The sequence below is a fragment of the Engraulis encrasicolus genome, chromosome 5 (assembly GCF_034702125.1).
Source record: "Engraulis encrasicolus isolate BLACKSEA-1 chromosome 5, IST_EnEncr_1.0, whole genome shotgun sequence".
NCBI classification, from domain to species: Eukaryota; Metazoa; Chordata; class Actinopteri; order Clupeiformes; family Engraulidae; genus Engraulis; species Engraulis encrasicolus.
This window is the reverse complement of record NC_085861.1, coordinates 9,474,575-9,493,483: the sequence shown is the minus strand read 5'-3', so window position 1 is coordinate 9,493,483 and position 18,909 is coordinate 9,474,575. Positions and strand designations below refer to the sequence as shown.

General features: G+C 46.4%; 1 protein-coding gene across 1 annotated transcript in view; it reads right to left on the bottom strand.

The window, feature by feature from the left end:
• Nucleotides 1-4,896: 4,896 nt before the first annotated feature.
• Nucleotides 4,897-18,909, bottom strand: part of fam171a1 (family with sequence similarity 171 member A1) — an 83,126-nt gene continuing 69,113 nt past the window's right edge. Inside the window, exons 7-12 of the mRNA XM_063198629.1 lie at nucleotides 18,194-18,308; nucleotides 17,505-17,664; nucleotides 15,326-15,760; nucleotides 14,171-14,342; nucleotides 12,232-12,567; nucleotides 4,897-11,407 (exon numbers count right to left, since the gene is read on the bottom strand). Of these exons, the coding sequence (XP_063054699.1) occupies nucleotides 10,419-11,407; nucleotides 12,232-12,567; nucleotides 14,171-14,342; nucleotides 15,326-15,760; nucleotides 17,505-17,664; nucleotides 18,194-18,308 (2,207 nt within the window). The 3' untranslated portion in view covers nucleotides 4,897-10,418. The remainder of the gene's footprint in view (nucleotides 11,408-12,231; nucleotides 12,568-14,170; nucleotides 14,343-15,325; nucleotides 15,761-17,504; nucleotides 17,665-18,193; nucleotides 18,309-18,909) is intronic.

The following is an 18,909-nucleotide window of genomic DNA, read 5'->3' as shown; positions in this document are numbered from 1 at the left end:
CTGAGCTAGCCTGGGAACTCCCATACTGCCTTTAGTTCTACACAATCGTTTCGATCTGAAAGACAGTATGGCGAGGATGACTCATAACGTACAAGATCATGGTACCTGTGTCATAATGGCCAAGCATTCCGACCTTAACAGTTTCTCTGCCCAGGGCAGTGTGTCATAATAGCCAAGTATTCTGCCACCTATGGAATTTAATATAGGCAACTCCCCAGACCTAATCTCACTTGTGATTAGGTCTGGTGTTAACCAGGCAAGAGCTGAGCAGCAGGACTGTGTGTTTCCACACGTCTGGTCCTAACAGGTCCATGTGGTCCTGCACTGCACTCCTGTGCATCTCTGTAAAGGGTGTGTCTACACGCACAACTAGGAACAATACATGGGGCCCTGGATGGCACTGAGAAATGCTAAGCATAATCTCCTCTTTAATGAATTCAGGGGTGTCGCTAAGACGTTGCTCCCGACCCCAACCAGGTGTATTGACCACAATGATATCTCTGCTCGATACCTTCCCTTCTTTCCTCACTGACTGGACTGCATTTTCTGAGCAAAACTCATTTTTCTCTAAGAGACTGTTGCCTAACAAAGACTTCCCCGCATCCAGCTGGCCAAGTAATACAATCTTCAGAGTTTTCTTGTCTGTAAATAGAACAACATTGTGTCAGAAAAATTCAAAAAAGCAAAATATGCATTGTTAAATAAAAAAAGAATAAAATATATGTTTTCGTTACTTAATAATTTGTGTAGTAAATAATCTGTCTGATGTCTGATACAATAATTATTGCTTATGTGGACGTTTTAACTCAATATGACTCATGTAATACCGTATGCAATTTAAAAAGAAGTGGAGGTTGCTGCTTGGTGATCGTTACAATCCATCAATCCACTTTATGGTGGGGTTGACTTTCTGAAACTAGGATTGACACCTTTGGTTTAGATTGGACACACTTTCCACAATCAGCTGCATTTAGAGACATGAGGAGACAGGTTGACAGATATATAAACCAAACCCACATAATTGTGTTTTTGTGGCTGTCCCAGGTGTGGCCTTATCTCCTGTTGAAGCAGAATGCGTTTAGGTCAGGTCAATACGGGCATGAAAACGGATGAATCAAAATAAATCTTCCAATTTGAGAGAGAGAGAGAGAGAGATAGAGAGAGAGGGAGAGAGAGAGAGAGAGAGAGAGAGAGAGAGAGAGAGAGAGAGAGAGAGAGCGAAGATGGGCATGGGGGTAACTTACCTGATTCATGTGCAGGTTTTGTGTACTCTATGCGTGTCCCAGGCTGGCTATTAACTCCCGCTGCCGTCTGGTGGAAACCCTTTTGCGCTTGTTGTCTCATCTGTTCTACAGTACCTTTCTCTTTCTTTATTCTTTCTTCCACTGCCTTTAGAACACCATCATCTATTTTGTAATGGCGAGCCGGATTCCCTGCGGTCTCATCTATTTTCGCAAACAGTTCAGTCACTTGAGCATCCCCACCCCTAATACTGTCATCATTCCTGAAAACATGATATCTGCTCCCACATTTCTCCACTACCCACTGCAGAGGTTTCCCCTCGCTCTCGATATACAGCTCAATGCTCCTGTTTCCAAGCCACTCTCCATGCGTAAACATCACTATCGTGTGGCTCCAAACCGCTCCGCCCAGGAGTTCCACATGCTCCTGGACAGCTCTTCTGCTGGTTTCGGTGAACCTCATGCCTGTTCGCATCACCAGGAGCACTGCGTGCGGACCCAGGGAGGCGCTGAGAAGGATCTGTTCTCTCGTCAGCTCTGAGGTGTCTTTTAGCGACTGCTTCTCCTCCCAGCCAGGAGCTTTGACTACAGTCACCTGCCTGCCGGCTACCTGTCCCTCTCCTGTGACATGCTGAACGGTTTTCTTAGACTGAAAGTGCTGTTGGCCTAGGATGGTGTTTCCCACTGAGCTCTTCCCTCCATCCCTGAAACCCAGCATCACAACCCTGATGGCTGAAGACGGGACGAACGGATCAATGAAGGGAAAGAAATGAAGGGAAAGAAAGAAGCAGAGAGATCATCATTATTAGTAGTAGTAACTGTTATGATGATGATGCTGAGAATTACTGTTATCCATGATGCAAAACAATATGGCATTATATGTCTGGTGCTTGGGCCCTAAATGTGGGCACAATTGAGGGTTAACACTGTATTTGTCATATGACGAAGGTATACAAGAAAAAATGTCTTTCTTATTGAAAACATAATTTTGTCATCTAGGGACCAGACTGGAAATACGCCTTGTGTTTTTGTGTGTGTTACACCTGACTATGTCTTTCTTTTAATGAATGGTTCAGTTTGCCCATGGATAATACTGTATCAAGAATGGTCAAATTAATTTATCAATTAATGAACTAATTAATTCAGTTAGTCACACCTGAATCACACTACCTATCACACCTGAATCACACTACCTGGCTTGTTTAATCAAAGATACAGGTGTTTGTCCACTTACCAGCCATCCTGAGGGGAGTAGCGTTTTCACTGGTCAGGGAAGGCTAAGAGACCAAGCTGTGAAACATTATTGAATATTGTTTAAGACATGTACGAGACCATTTACAGATTGGTCTCATTATACCATACTTGTGTAATAAGTTGCATTTGCCAGAGATGCAACTGCGCAATTCATTAAATTTAGTCACTGGAAACTTGACTTAATATTACCTCTTTTGTTTTGTGACTAAATATCATACTTTGTCCTATTAAGAAAGTGTTGACGATGGGCAAATGAATGGGTTTGTTAACTTCTCCATTGGGATGATTTGTAAGAAAAAGGACAATGCAACAGCACTGGCCCCCAAGGATGATCAACCAGCAGGAATATGCCCTGTATGCCAAGCTAGGCTGAGGGCATTGGTGCAATGTGCCTTTGTAGGGTGGAACATTAACTGCTAGCGTGGCATAATAAAGATAAAGCAAAGATATGGTCTTTAGACTTGGTTTGGTTGTGTGTGTGTCTGTGGATGTCACCCTGTCCCAATGAAAAGAAAAAGTAAACATTTTAAGGATAAGCCATAGTTGAAAAACATACACTATATTTGGACAGTCTCATACAGCATTGATCCTGTCTCTGTCTCTACGGTACTAAGATCAGTGGGCAAATCCAAATCTTGGCAAACATAGTTCAACTCGACTTTTCCCCATAGCGTACCATTTGACGTTACATTACATTTGTTCCAGGTGAAGTCAGTGACAGCCACACAGCAAGAGTGAACCCCTCTAGCAAAATTACTCCATGAACATGGGAATATAATACAACTTAAATAAACACTGTAATACACTATTACTACCTGTAGTTACCCTGTATATGCATAGCTGCATTTATTTTAGTGTACGGATTAAAATAAAAATAAAGTAAATAAAAATCGTTTCTTTGATGCTATTGATACTTGTGAATGCAATATTATAGCCTCACAAAACTGTGCCGTGAAATTGCACCAAGCTAATGCCATCTTAAACGTAGCTCAGCTCTCAGTGTGATTCTTTTAACATGGAAACTTTAACGCCAACCAAATCAAATCAAAAGAACTAACACAACCATTTAACAACCCTGTAAAATGAAGACCTTTATGCTGAATCCCATATCTTTAAATGTAAAAAAAGGAACATTTAGTTACCTGGCATTCTGCAAGGCACACAGGAGACTAAAACCAAAACTAAGTGGTACGCTGTGGAGCAGGTGGTGTACAGGGTTGATCAGTAACAGAGAATGACTGCGCCCACATCAGGATTCCTCAGTCACACCGACACTGCTCTCTACTGGCCAAGAAGACCTCAATCTGGACTTTTACTTGACTTGGGTGTTTAGTTAGTTTGTTAACCCTAGATGCATAGTCAGTGGGCTGTGTGTAGTATATGCAGTTGTGAAATATTGGCACTACTGTACATTGTAAAATTAGTTTGCTTTAATTTCCCTGTGTATGTTTGTGTACATGTGTTTTGGTTGGTTTTGAATTACTTTCAAGAGAGGACCCTTAGTGTGGTCTACTCATGCACTACACACATTATAACAACAGTTGTTAAAAAAAAAGGATATTTCCTAACCTGGTTCTCTCGCAGATGGTTGTTCACGAAGATGGGCGAAAAGTGCACGAGGGTCTGCGTGGGGACCAGGCTAGATATGAAGAGTTCAGATGCAAAACCCCCTAAGTGCCTTTTCAGAAAATTATCTTAATTCATTTGTATTTAATGCAAAGCTATTAAAATTGCATATTTTATATTTTATTTATGTAATATAACTATTTAGCCTACATGTATTATCAAGCACATTAATGTAAACCAAACCAATAACGGGGTTCTCTAAAAATATAGAAGTGCAGGTCTTCAGAAATGGAGTTAGGGGGTTTTGCATTTGAACTCTACATATATTCTGGCTCTCTATGAAAGCAGTCGTGTGGTGTAGTAGGCTATGCCAGACCTACAGGATATTGTACACTTGCCAATTGGCAAGTTTTCAAAATACACCTTTTATATCAATTATAATTCTGTGGCACCCCTACCCTATGGAGACCATATTCAACCACTACATTTCAACATATGCAGACAGTGATGGGCAAATGGATTCATTACTTACAATCATTCTTTGCATTTACTCTCACTGGTTACAATCTAGTGTCACATATTCCAAATGACCTTGTTTTACCTGTCCAATTCAACCATCGGATCATTCAACCAGCCAAATCATCTGGCTGAATTATACAGGTGAAACCAAGTCATTTAGAAAATGTGGCACTGCATTGTAACCAATCAATCCATTTTGCCCATCACTGTTTGCAAATATGTGTCTGATATCAGAACAAAACCCGTTTTGTCATACCGTACGGAAAGCAGAAGAGACACACTGGATGGAACATAAAATACAATTTCACACCATATATATTTTTTTGAATATTTTGGTCTACAAGTTTATTTGCGTGTGAATCATTTTACAACTGACCATACATTCAAAAAATACGGAGGAGCAGAATATAGGCTGAAGTACAGAGTATAGAGAACTGTAAGCAAGGAAGCACTATGTAGAGAAAACATCCACACACAGGCTGTAAGGAAGCACGGTGTAGATAGATTACCATCCACGGGCAGACTGCTGTGGGCTGGGCTGGGCTGGTCTGGGCTAGCCACACCATCCAGGACACTGAGTGCATCTTAATATGGGACCTTGCCTCCTCCACTTGCCTCCTCCACTCGCTTCTCGTCATGATGACATCACTGACAACAGCATTATATTTCAATATCTTGCAAAAGCTCAATTGTAGAGTCTTTTTCTCATTTGCAATTGTTATGGTGAATGAAAAACAGTCCCTCAAAAGTTGTTGTGGCTAGGCTGACAGCTGGGAAACTTTATCGTTTTCTCCACGGAGGAGGGGCCAGGAGGCGGGGCGAGGAGACAAGCACAAGTGGAGGAGGCAAGGTCACATATTGGGATGCACCCACTGAGAGCTCAACTGAAGGGCATTGTGCAGTGGAATCTTCGTAAAGTGGTTGTCAAGGTAACAAAAGCGTAAACAGAGTGCTCTTCCTTACTTATATAAAAAACACAATACATGCAGCAGGAGGAATTGTGCACACCTCAGTACATTACATACAACGTTAACATCTCAAGAGAGACGTCATAGAGTCTTAGTCTTAGATGCTCACCCACTCTCTCCTTCTCTTCCGTGCTCTCTCTCTCTCTCTCTCACACACATACACACACACACACACACACACACACACACACACACACACACACACATAAGGAAAGGAAGATGTGCACATTCCAAGCACGCTAAAATGGCATCACACCTTCACCAAGGCCAAAGATGAAGATGTTTACCAAGAACATACACAGGTATACCGTATGCATGTGCTCAAAAAATAAAAATGAAAGACACAGAAAGGTTAACACACAGAGCCAAAACAAAAACAAAGTGTTTGCTAAAGAATGACCACAGACATACTGGATGTGGATGTACAAAACTCTCTCTTGCGCGCGTACACACACGCGTGCACACACATGCGCACACACACGCGTGCACACACACGCGCACACACACAAGCACAAGCACACAAGCGCGCACACGCACACAAGCGCGCACACACAAGCACGCGCACACACGTGCACGCACGCACACACACACACACACACGTGACTGCGAGTATACTTCCATGGACAAAGCTACAGCACGACTCCATTCCACATTCCCGAGCCATGTTTCTTAAGTCATGATGCTACAGCCACCATGCTACAGAGGCTACAGAGAGATGGACCGCTGGACGACTCTGGGATGGTCCCGACAGCAAAGGGCAGGAGAAAGAGGGGCATGATAGGGGACAGGCTAGAAAAGGAGATATAGGACCATAAGAAATGACTGCTTTTAGTGTGTAACTTTTGTAAGTGTTTTAATGTGTGTGTTTGTTTGATAGCTTCCTGCCCAGGGACCACAGATGCAAATTAGCTTTGTACTAGCTAACACTGGTACAGGAACTGTCCTGCACACGGCCCCTGTCAGATAAACCAATAAACTAAACTAAAGAAGAGAGAAGAGCTGCAGGATTAATCAAACAGTCCAGGGTAGAGAGATGAACACTGTAAAAAAAAAATCAGCATGGTTAAGCTGCCTCAGAGTTCCTAGTTAATTTAAATCCTTACTTTAAGTTGTGTGGAGCTTTGAACACAAAGCTGCAATTCAAAAGCTTAACACAATTTAGGCTACAATAAGGATTTAAATTAACTTGGGATTCTGAGGCAAACTGGTGATATTTTTTTTTTTTACAGTGAGGGGGGCAAAGGTGGAAAGAGAGAATACAAACTATGTCAGAAAGGGAAAAACAGTCAGACAAAGGGAAGGATGTGGAGAGAAGGGTGTAGGAGCGGTTAAAGCTTTTTCATTCAAAGGGCCACATCAAATTTTATTAAGTTCTCCACGGGCTGTACTATGGACTAGGGCTGCACAATTATGGAAAAAATCATAATCACGATTATTTTGGTCAAAATCATAATCACGATTATTTTGGTCAAAATCATAATCACGATTATTAATCACGATTATTGATTTTTGCGGATTTTTTTGAAAATTATAACAAGATGAAATATAACCAAGAATGAATTACATACGGGATAAGCACAATAAAATGAATCGTAATAATTATGTAAAGGCAATAGCATGAAACTCAAGTGGACAGATTTCTGGCCAGAAACACCAGCCTGTCAGTATGTTCTGGCTTCAAGGACGCTCTAAAAAGTAGGTCACTATTGCCACGATTAAATCACGATTAAAATCATGAGTTCGATTTCACTACTTTATCACGATTTTGATTATTTTTCGATTAATTGTGCAGCCCTTCTATGGACACAAACCAGGATTTTCCCACTGCTCTTTAGGCCTACATCATATTGAAGGTGGGCCACATTTACAACACACACCCCACCTTCACCAAGTCCCCTGAAAATATATCTTACAGAAATTTGTAGTGCAAATGTAATCTCTAAGATTGCTTACAAAACATGTTGTAGTATTTCACGTGAAGCTACATAACATTAAAATTATGTTGGGGGCTGGATAAAATGGCCTCACAGGCCGTAAACGACCCTAGGGGCATAGGTTTCCCACCCTTGCAGTATAGTACAGAACAGAACCCATGCAGAAGAGAACAGAAAAGAAAGAGGATAGGCAAAAAGAGAAAAGGCAGGATAAAGGGGTAGGACTTAACAACATACAGTACAGTAAGAAGATATGACTCTCACAGATTAGCAGTGGAGTCACTACTGTATAAAATGATTGTGAAAAAAAATAAATAAAAATTCACACAAACGAATGCAAAGAGGGCTAAACTGGCCAGGTCATCTCTGAGGACCAGTAGAACTGGCTGGTGCGGCCATACCGTGGCTGATATGGTAGGGCACTCGTCTACTGCGCGGCCAACCCGGGTTCGATTTCCCAACCCGGGTTCGATTTCCCGGCCCGGGTCCTTTGCCGACCCCTCCCCGTCTCTCTCCCAATTCGCTTCCTGTCCACCTCTCACACTGTCCTATCAAATAAAATAAAAAAGTTGAAAAAGACCAAATAAAAAATAGAAAAAAGAACTGGCTGGTGGAGAGCAGAGGAGCATCAGTCTGAAGCTGATCATGAAGGCACTTAGAGCCGAGATAGTACTGTAAGCTACATCTCAACCCGTTCCCACTACTCAATATTTGGTTTAAGGACCACATTACATGTATCTGTCTGTGGGTTTGGTTTGGTGTGCGTGTCTCTGCTCTGTGTGTATCTGTGTCTGTCTGCCTGTTTGAGTGAGTGAGTTTTTAATGCTTGTAAACATTTACCACTAAACCATCCATCCATTCATTCATGCAGCCGTTCACATAAACAAAGAATATAGACAGATAAGACAGTGCCTTAAAAGACTTGAAAAAACGTGAGTAAAATAATAACATAATAAAACGACAATAATATATATATATATATATATAAAACAATAATGCGTAGTGGTTCAAACCAGCACTTAAAGGAAGCCGTGGTGAGGGGTGGGGATAAATGTCAATGTTAAAAAAATAAAAGCGTTGCATAGCTGCACAGCTGTCCCTCTCGACTGTCCATATAACATCTCTGAGTGTCTTGAGTTGAGGAGCGAAGAGAAGTGAGGCAGGAGTAGCCATTGCTGAGGCGGCCATCTTGGAAGCAGAGGTGTCAATCACGGATCCAGAGAGCAAAACAAACTAACAAAACAAACAAACAAACAAAAACAACCCTGGTCCATTTTTGCAGGCAGCAGCCATTGCTGAAGCGGCCATCTTGGGATTTGAGCCCCCTGACAAAAACGAAACCACTGCCACATATTTGATCCAACCAGCGCTAGCCCCGTTTCTGTCGACAGCATCTTTGCAGACCAATTAGCAACTTAGTAGGTTGCCAATCGGAAATTGCATTGCAACCAAGTTATTTAGCAACAGCGCTTTCGAGAAACGCACACCTGAATCTGAAGCTGATGGTAGTGAGCACTCAAGGGTGTGCTTCTCAAATGCATAGTTGCTAGCAAGTTAGCAACTTATGTAATTGCCAATGGGAAATGGCATTGGCAAACATCAAAGTAGCTAACGTAATTAGCAACTATGGTTTCGAGAAATGCATCCCAAGACTGGCATTGTGATGTAGATCAACTAGCCAGTGATGTCACCTGACTCTGCCTGTCTCTGCTGTGCTACAAGGAAGAGACAGTTAAAGCTGGCAAGACGTTTTTTGCGGATTCTTGAACGCCTGCCCTACATTGACACCTCTGCTTCTGCTTCAGCTCCAGTCTGTGATCCATCAGTCCAGGCCAGACTCCATCACTCTTTTTCAGTCAGTGCAGAGCACTGCACAACCTGACACGTGAGGAAGCATAGGCCTACAATGTGTGTGGGTGTGTGCGTGTGTGCATGTGTGTGTGTGTGTGTGTGTGTGTGTGTGTGTGTGTGTGTGTGTGTGTGTGTGTGTGTGTGTGTGTGTTTATGTGCGTGTGTGTGTGTGTATAATCTGTATGTGTGAGTCCATCCATCATTACTTATGGCTCTTTCCTGCCTGCAGATAGTGAGACACCTCATAAAAAATCTCTCTTCACATGTTCTGAAGTCCACTTCAAACAACAGTTTGCGACGGTTCAAGCAAAGCAGCAGCATGTTTTGGAAGCAGAGTGCTGTGTTCACAGGCGGCCACTGGGGGGCGTTGGGCTGTGGTGTAGTAGTGTGTAAACCTGTAATGGTTTCTCTCCATCATATAGTCTTCTCTGTTTATTCCTTCTTATATCAAGACACTGTCTTTACAAGAATCACGCAGAATAGATTCTCTTACGGCATCACAACTGCTGAGGGTTTTTTTGCTTTCTGGGAGTTCATACAATACAAACACACAGGCACGCATCATAAAATCAACATTTGTGTGTCCCGTCGAGTAAAGACAAGAAAACCCCTCTATGATCAGAGAAGTTCCTCTCCTCCTCCTTAACCTCCTCCGAATGTTGTTTGTGCGCAGACAGACAGACCCATGCGAGACAGGCAGGCAGAGGCAGGCGGAGGGAGGGACTGCGACAAGTCATGGGGTCCATCCCATTATTTAACCTCCCGTCCTCATCTTGTGCTTGTGGCTTCGAGATGCGAGGCAAGCCGTCATTGACGAGAGAAGTTTTATTTAACATTTCGCAAAAAGCACAATGCAAAGGTCATTTTCTCATTTACAAGCGGGATGTTGAGAATGGAGAAAATTAAGATGCCTTAAAAGTTGTGCCTAGGATGACCGTGGGAAAACCTTGTCGTTTTCTCCAAGGACGTCAGCGAAGCGCATGGCGACAAGCGCAAGGCGACAAGACGGGAGGTTAGATGACGCGATGAACCCACTGAGCCCAGAGTTCAGAGGTGAATGGTGAAAGGTCACGGGGGGTCGGAGGTCACTTGAGGTTGAATGCCAGCAGGGGGCGCTCCTCCCTCTTCTGCCACGGGCTCTTCTTGTCCCGCTCGTCCTCGCCGCTGTCGTCCGGGGCGACCAGCTCGTCAGGCGCGCTGGCACTGGGCGGCAGCTGTCTCCCAAAACCATCATCCTCATCATCGTCTTCGTCCTCCTCCTCCTCATCCTCGTCCATGGGCTCTGGGAGAGGAGGAGGCGAGTGGAGCGGAGGGGGTAAGGGGGAGGGAGGTGACGGGGAGGTGGAGGAACCCCAGTCCCCTTCCTCCTCCTCCTGCTGCTGTTGCAGGAGTCCCTTGCCTCTCCTCCTCTCCTTCTCCTCCTCTTCTCCTCGGTGCTGGTGCAGGTCCAGCTGAGGGCTGTGTATGGGGGTGCAGCTCGTGCTGCTGTTGCCGTTGGAGTCCTCCAGGAACACCAGCTGTGTGTAGGTGACGCCGGGGGGCGCGGGCGGCGGAGGCGTGGGGGGTGTCGAGGGCGACTGCGACTGTCGTGGTAGCGGTGGTGGCGGTGTCTGGCGAGCTGAAGGAGGAGGGGTCCCTCCAACACCCCCACTAACACCACCACCACTGCCCTGTGAACCCCCTCCTCTCCTCCACCCTGGTCCCGGACCCCCACCACCCCCACCCCTCACCTCCCCCATCATGTCCACCCCAGAGTCCAGGCTGGCGTCGTTGGCGCGCCCCCCTTGCCCCTGCGGCGTTCGCCCGGCCCCCTGCAGGTCGATGTAGGAGTGGCGGATGTGGGCGTTGGAGCGTCCGTCCAGGGAGACGAACCAGGCGCGGGGGTGGGTGAGGGGCTTACCCCCCCGCAGCTCCAGCAGGGCCTTCTCGGCCAGCAGCTGGTCCTCGCCGTTCATCTGGACCACGTCCACACCCAGCCCCGACTGGCCCAGCCTCTGGCTCCACTGCTGGGGGGGGATCTCACCTACGCCTACGCCTCCTGGAGCTCCTGGTCCTCCATCTCCAACACCTCCTCCTAGGGGAAAAAAAACGTATATCATGATATGGATTACTTTGTATCACGATAACTTCCCTACATAACTACTCCTACACCTACGCCTCCAGGCCCTGCCCCTGGAGCTCCTGGTCCTCCTCCATCTCCAACACCTCCTCCTAAGTATTGGCGATATGGGGGAAAAAAGTCCAAAATGACGCATTTGCACACCTCTGTAGCTGGACAGGTGCCTAGGGTGTTATCCCAGTGGGGTGTTGTCATTGAAGTGTAAAGAAATCCTGCACACTTGGTGGAATGGAAAGTGTTTCTTTACACTTGAACGATATGAAAAAAACATATCATGATATGGATTACTTTATATCACGATAACGATATATCTCGCGATATAATACAATTATGCACGTTTGCAGTTATTATTTCCAATTGTCACGCATGAGAAATGCCCATAACGTAAAACAGTGTTTCTTTAAAATGAATTGTTTTATTCTTCCCCTGTTATTTATTTAAGCTTTGTGTGTGCATAGTGACAACACAAAATGTTACTAAATTATATATTACCTGTAATAATGGATGAAATTAATTAATCACAATATAAACGAAAGGACAAGATAGACACTTTTCGTCATATGGCACAACCATGTCTCAATGGTTAGAGCGCTGGCCTTTAGATCAGAGGGTTGCAGGTTTGAATCCCACCCTTACCAGTACCTTCACATTCATGGCTGAACTGTCACCTAACCCCACATTGCTCCAGGGCTTGGAACAAATAGCCTGTACCTAAATACCTGTAAGTCGCTTTGGATAAAAGCGTCAGCTGAGTGTGATGTCACATTGCCCAGTCCTACCTCCTCCTACTCTGCCTGGGTCTCCATTGGCCACTTTGCCCTCGCTGCCGTTCGCCCCTACTGCCCGCTCTCCCATCCCATCTCCACTGGACTCTCTTCCGTCGCCGGCCCCTGTTGTTGTCGTTGCCGTTGACAACCCTCCTCCTCCTCCTCCTCCTCCTCCGATTCCGCCCTGCCCCAGGGGTTGATGGGATGCGGCGAGCTCCGCCTGGATGCTCTCCAGCTCGCTGCGCTGGTCCGACTGCAGCAGGAGGGCCTGGCCCGACAGAGGGTGCGTACCCGGCAGACGCATGTAGTGGGCCGGGATCACCAGCGTGGGCCTGGGCCTGATGTAGCCTGGAGAAGAGGAGAGAGGAGAGGAGAGGAGAGAAGAGGAGTGGAGAGGAGAGAAGAGGAGAGTGGAGAGGAGCGGAGAAGGGGGGAGAGGAGAGGAGAGGAGAGGAGAGGAGGGGAGAGGAGGGGAGAGGAGAGGAGAGGAGAGTAGAGTAGAGCAGAGCAGGGGGGGGGGAGAGAGAGAGGAGAGGAGAGGGGGGGGGGAGGGGAGGGAGGGAGGGGGGGAGAGGAGGGGAGGAGAGAGGAGAGGAGGAGAGGATAGGTTAGGAGCGGAGAAGAAGGAGAGGAGAGGAGAGGAGGAGAGGAGAGGGGAGGAGAAGAGGAGAGGAGAAAGGATAGGGGAGGAGAGGAGAGGAGAGGGGAGGACAAGAGAGGAGAGGAGAGGAGAGGAGAGGAGAGGAGGGGGTAGGAGAGGAGGGGGGAGGAGAGGACAGGAGAGGAGGGGAGGGGGTAGGAGAGGAGAGGAAAGGAGAGGAGAGAATTGGGGAGGAGAGAGGAGGGAGAGGATTGGGGTTGAGAGAGGAGAGGAGAGGAGAGGAGAGGAGGAGAGGATAGGGGAGGAGAAGAGGAGAGGAGAAAGGAGAGGGGAGGAGAGGAGAGGAGAGGAGAGGGGAGAGAGGAAGAGAGGGAGAGGAGGGGAGGAGAGAGGAGGAGTGGAGAGTAGGAGAGGAGAGGAGAGGAGAGGAGGGGGGAGGAGAGGAGAGGAGAGAAGGGGGGAGGAGAGGAGAGGAGAGGAGAGGGGAGGGGAGGAGAAGAAGGAGAGGAGAGGAGAGGAGAGGAGAAGAGAGGAGAGGAGAGGAGAGGAGAGGAGAGAAGGGGGGAGGAGAGGAGAGGAGAGGATTGGGGAGGAGAGGAGAAGAAAGGAGAGGAGAGGAGAGGAGAGGAGAGGAGAGGAGGGGGTAGGAGAGGAGGGGGGTAGGAGAGGAGGGGGGTAGGAGAGGAGAGGAGAGGATTAGGGAGGAGAGGAGAGGAAAGGAGAGGAGAGGAGAGAATTGGGAAGGAGAGAGGAGGGAGAGGATTGGGGTGGAGAGAGGAGAGCAGAGCAGAGCAGAGAGGAGAGGAGAGGAGGGGAGAGGATTAGGGAGAAGAGGAGAGAATTGGGGTGGAGAGAGGAGAGCAGAGAGGAGAGTATCACCATTACATCATCATCATCATTACTACACAGTGTACTATTGTTGCACCTCCTGGAGCTCCCCGTACCTTTCTTCCTCTTAATAATATCATCATCATCATCGTCATCACCATAACATCATCGTCATTACTACACAATGTACAGCGTACTATTCGCACCTCCTGAAGCTCCCAGTACTTTTCTTACTCTTAATTCTTTTATCATCATAATCGACATCATCATCATCATCTTCTTCTTCTTCATCACCGTCACCATTACTACACAGTGTACTACTGTCGCACCTACAGGAGCTCCCCGTACTTTTCTTCCTCTAGTCTAAATAATATCATCATCATCATTCATCATCATCACCATTGCATCATCATCATCATCATTACATAGTGTACTACGGTATTCGCAACTCCTGTAGCTCCCCGCCATCACCATAACATCATCACCATTATTACACAGTGTACTATTGTCCTATTGTCGCACCTCCTGCTGCTCCCAGTGCTCCTCCAAGTCTCTGCTGTGCCTGGCTGACGGCCAGCTCGGAGCTGCAGCAGAGCAGGGCCCCGGGGGGAGGCAGGGAGAGGGACAGGGACAGGGGCCCGCGCTCCAGGGCGTCCACCGAGCGCGACAACAGGGGACCTCGCTCCAGACCCATCTGCAGTGGAGGAGAGTAGAGCAGAGTAGAGGTGAGGTGAGGTGAGTAGAGTAGAGCAGAGCAGAGCAGAGTAGAGTAGAGTAGAGTTGAGTAGAGTAGAGTAGAGCAGGGCAGAGTAGGACAGAGTAGAGTAGAGCAGAGTAGAGTAGAGTAGAGTAGAGTAGAGTAGAGTAGAGCAGAGCAGAGCAGAGTAGAGTAGAGTAGAGTAGAGTAGAGCAGAGCAGAGTAGAGTAGAGTAGAGTAGAGTAGAGTAGAGTAGAGTAGAGCAGAGCAGAGCAGAGCAGAGTAGAGTAGAGTAGAGTAGAGTAGAGTAGAGTAGAGTAGAGCAGAGCAGAGCAGAGTAGAGTAGAGTAGAGTAGAGTAGAGCAGAGTAGAGTAGAGTAGAGTAGAGTAGAGTAGAGTAGAGCAGAGCAGAGTAGAGCAGAAGAGTGCAGCTAATCCCACATTGCTCCAGGGACTGTAACCAATGCCCTGTACCTAACTGTAAAGGGTGATTTATGCCTCGAGATCAGCATCCCTGAGTCGTGATCCAGTGAGCCGCGCAGTTAACGGAGTGAAGCCCCCCCATCACGCAGGTACTCTGGTTGCCCGTGCTTTTGTCTTTTCACTCCGTGGCACTGCCAGGAAGTATAACCCGCCCTTAAGTCGCTTTGGATAAAAGTGATTGCTAAGTGTAATGTAATGTGTGATGTGTGTGTGTGTGTGTGTGTGTGTGTGTGTGTGTGTGTGTGTGTGTGTGTGTGTGTGTGTGTGTGTGTGTGTGTGTGTGTGTGTGTGTGTGTTTGTGTGTGTAATGTATACTGTACCTCTATGCATGGTGAGTTGGGCCCAGGGCTGCAGCATGAGGGGGGGTCTCTGCAGGGTTTGTGTGTGTATGTGTGTGTGTGTGTGTGTGTGTGTGTGTGTGTGTGTGTGTGTGTGTGTGTGTGTGTGTGTGTGTGTGTGTGTGTGTGTGTGTGTGTGTGTGTGTGTATATACTGTACCTCTATACATGGCGAGTGTGGGCCAGGGCTGCAGCAGGACGGGGTGTCTCTGCAGGGCGACTGGCGGCTCTGCAGGTGCTCCGTGCGGTCCTCCGCGGTGGAGGAGCGCAGCAGCAGCGGGTGCGGAGAGGAGGAGCAGGAGGCCGACACGGACACGGAGGAGTGGAGCGGCTGCATGGAGGAGGAGAGCACGGAGGTGCAGCTGCGACGGTAACCCGACTCTGAGGGGTCTACTCCTCCTCCTCCTCCCACTGTCCGCAGCTCCAGCGTGTCGGCAGAGCGCCGGAACCGGCCCGAGTCTCCGCCGCAGCCGCCGTTACGGGAGGCGCGTCCGGAGCGCGGCAGGTGGGAGGTGCTGAGCTCGTCGGCCGAGGAGGAGGAGGCCACGTAGGGCACGGCTCTCAGCATGGGGGTGCACAGGTCAGACTCAGGGCCCTGGAGGAGTGGGAGAAATAGGTTTCAGGTTACTGAAGTGTTATCTCTTTTTTAAGTATCTTTTGGGGAGCTTTTGTGCCTTTATTATGACAGGACAGTGTGAGAGGAGACAGGAAATGAGCAGGAGAGAGACATGGGGTAGGGCCAGGAAATGTCCCCGTTCAGACTCGAACCGGGGTCCCCAATGGGCATGCAAGCCCAAATGTGGGAGGCTTAGCGCGTTGCGATTTAGTGTTATCTCTTATTTATTTATTATATATTTTCATTATTATTTATTTTTTCATTTGCTTATTTATTAATAATTAATAATAATGTATGTATGTATGTATGTATGTATGTATTTACTAGGGGTGGGCATAGATTAATTTTTTTAATCTAGATTAATCTCACTGTAATTATGAAATTAATCTAGATTAATCTAGATTAATCTATATCAAAATGGCTCATTCAGAATAGGCACGCTAGCGAAATAATGACAAAAAAAAATCTTGGGGGTGTCTTAAGATGGCACATTAGACCAGAGCTCATCTCTTTTTTCCAAAATGCATCTCATCTTCAAAAAATGGTTGATTATTTGGTGATGTAAAAAATCACTGCAATATTTGAAAAGTGTTTCGAGTATGTTAGGAAGCATTTACAGGCATAATATAGGTCTACTGACATTTCAAAATGAACAGTGCTATAAATTGTAGAGGCAAATACAGATAAATCTATCAAACATTTAGACTATTTAAACAAAATGACCTCAACAATTCAGCATTTCTAATGGGCAGAGAGAGAGAGAGAGAGAGAGAGAGCGAGAGAGCGAGAGAGAGAGAGAGAGAGAGAGAGAGAGAGAGAGAGAGAGAGAGAGAATCTGCTACTGACTGTTAAAAGGGGCACCGGCTCCTTTAGAGAGGGAGGAGCTGCGCAGCAGTCCGAGCCAGGCTACTAGATTTCTAAAGCTATTCTAGACCCTAAAGCACTGGCCCACATCGATTTGGCCTAAACCTGACAGTTGTTCTCTGCGTTAGAATGCCAGCGGAGTTACAACTCGAAATGAATTCAGTTTGCAAAAAAAAAAAAATTCAAGCGCAACGACCGCGAGTTTGGCTATATCAAGCGCAATCAACCGCGAGGTGTATTACCGTCTGACATGAGTCGCAAATGCGCGATCATAACACAAACATTCAGCGAGAGTAGATATTGGCAGTTTCAGTTTGACAATCTTCAAAATGTATATCACACGGAATGTTTTGCAATTATGGCACAGGCAAGATTTCTGGAACAGGACTGTTGTTTGTGTTCCATGCGATGGGTGAGAAAATGTAGGCTATGTCGGGCTGGTACACACAATAATGTCTGCTTCACCTCAAACAATAACGTCTCTCTAGTCTACCACTTATGAAAAAGCACTAAAACAACACCTACCACGGCAGAGAGATTAATGTTTACAGCATGCAAACACTGTTCATATTTAGTAGGTCTGCTCTGCTGAGCAACAGGTGGAGAGGCGAAGTGACTGAAAGTGTCTGTCAATCGAACGCTATGGTGACGTGCATACCCAAACTCCAAACCTATATTTTGAGAATAGATTAACGTGCGATATTTTCTTTATCGCGCGACAAGAGTCTCACATTATCGCAGCACGTTAATGCCGATAACGGCCCACCACTAGTGTTTACAGTATGTATGTATGTATGTATCTATGTATGTATGTATCTATGTATCTATCTATCTATCAATGAATTCCTATCAGCCTTACCCCGGGGGGGCTGGTGAGGTGGTCCAGGTGTGCCTCCAGCTGCGTCTCGCTGATCAGGTTGACGTGGGACATGGAGGTGGACTGGTCGCGCTTGGACGCCTCCAGAGACGAGGAGAGCACCAGCTTCCTGTGGGAGGGCCGCGACGAGCCACACTTCCTCCTGGAGGGTGGGGGAGAACACGCACAAAACGCACACACACACAGATGCAGACACACACACATACAGACGCACAGGCAGACAGAAACACACACACACACACAAACGGTGTAAGATACAGATGTTTCTCAAAAGCTAACAGCCAACCGTTTTGTCAAAGTAACCCTCACCTTCCAGAGACAAAAAGAGGACAACTGATTCTAATGTCTTTTGTGCGGAATATTTTACCATAAGTGCTCAACTTCTTACAGTATCACTGGCAAAGTTAAATTGCATGTGCTTGATAAAGTGTTTTTTTTCCAAACAATTCAAAAATGATATTTTTAGCAGTATTCCATAACCAAGTCAGTACACATTATGGTGCAATGCTGCAGGAGTGCTCAACTTAAAGCTACAGATTTCTTTCTAATTATCAAACACTAACACAACTAAACAACTAAATCTAACACACACAGATGCTAAAACATGCACACCTGCTTACACACAAACACGCAAGCACACTAACACACACACACACACCCACCCACAGTACCTGCAGTAATAGAGCAGTAGGCAGAGCAGCAGCAGCAATATGAGGGCCATGCCCCCCAGGATAGCCAGCAGGAACACCGTGTGGTACGTGCTGATGTCCTTCGCCACCACGGGACCTAGGAGAGAGAGAGAGAGAGGGAGAGAAAGAAAGAAAGAAAGAAAGAAAGAAAGAAAGAAAGAAAGAAAGAAAGAGAGAGAGAAAGAAAGAAAGAAAGAAAGAAAGAAAGAAAGAAAGAAAGAAAGAGAGAGAGAGAAAGATAGATAGAAAAAAGGGTGAAAGAAAGACAGAAAGAAAGAAAGAAAGAAATGTGAGCCCTTTCCAGAACATCACCCTGACCCTCACAATAGTATACGGACATACAGTACAATACATTATAAAAACGTACACGGCTGAGAACTGTAAATACATTTAAAGTAGTCCCCTCTGTCTTCATGTGAGAGGACATATAGCGAGTGAAGATATCAATGTGCCGAAGTCGAAGTGCTTAGAATGTGTTACTACGCCTTTCATTACAGTGCCATTTCTTTAGCTAGATATAAAATCGCCATGTTTCATTTGGTGCGACTACTGTTGGATCGGTTAACTAGTCATGCAAGTGCGTTCAAATAGGGAACACATGGAACAATTTAGTCACTTCTAACTTCAAGCACCCAATGCTCCCTAAGGCAAAGCTGAGCCAAGCTAATGCTAACGAGTTGGTGCCGTGCACGTTGCTG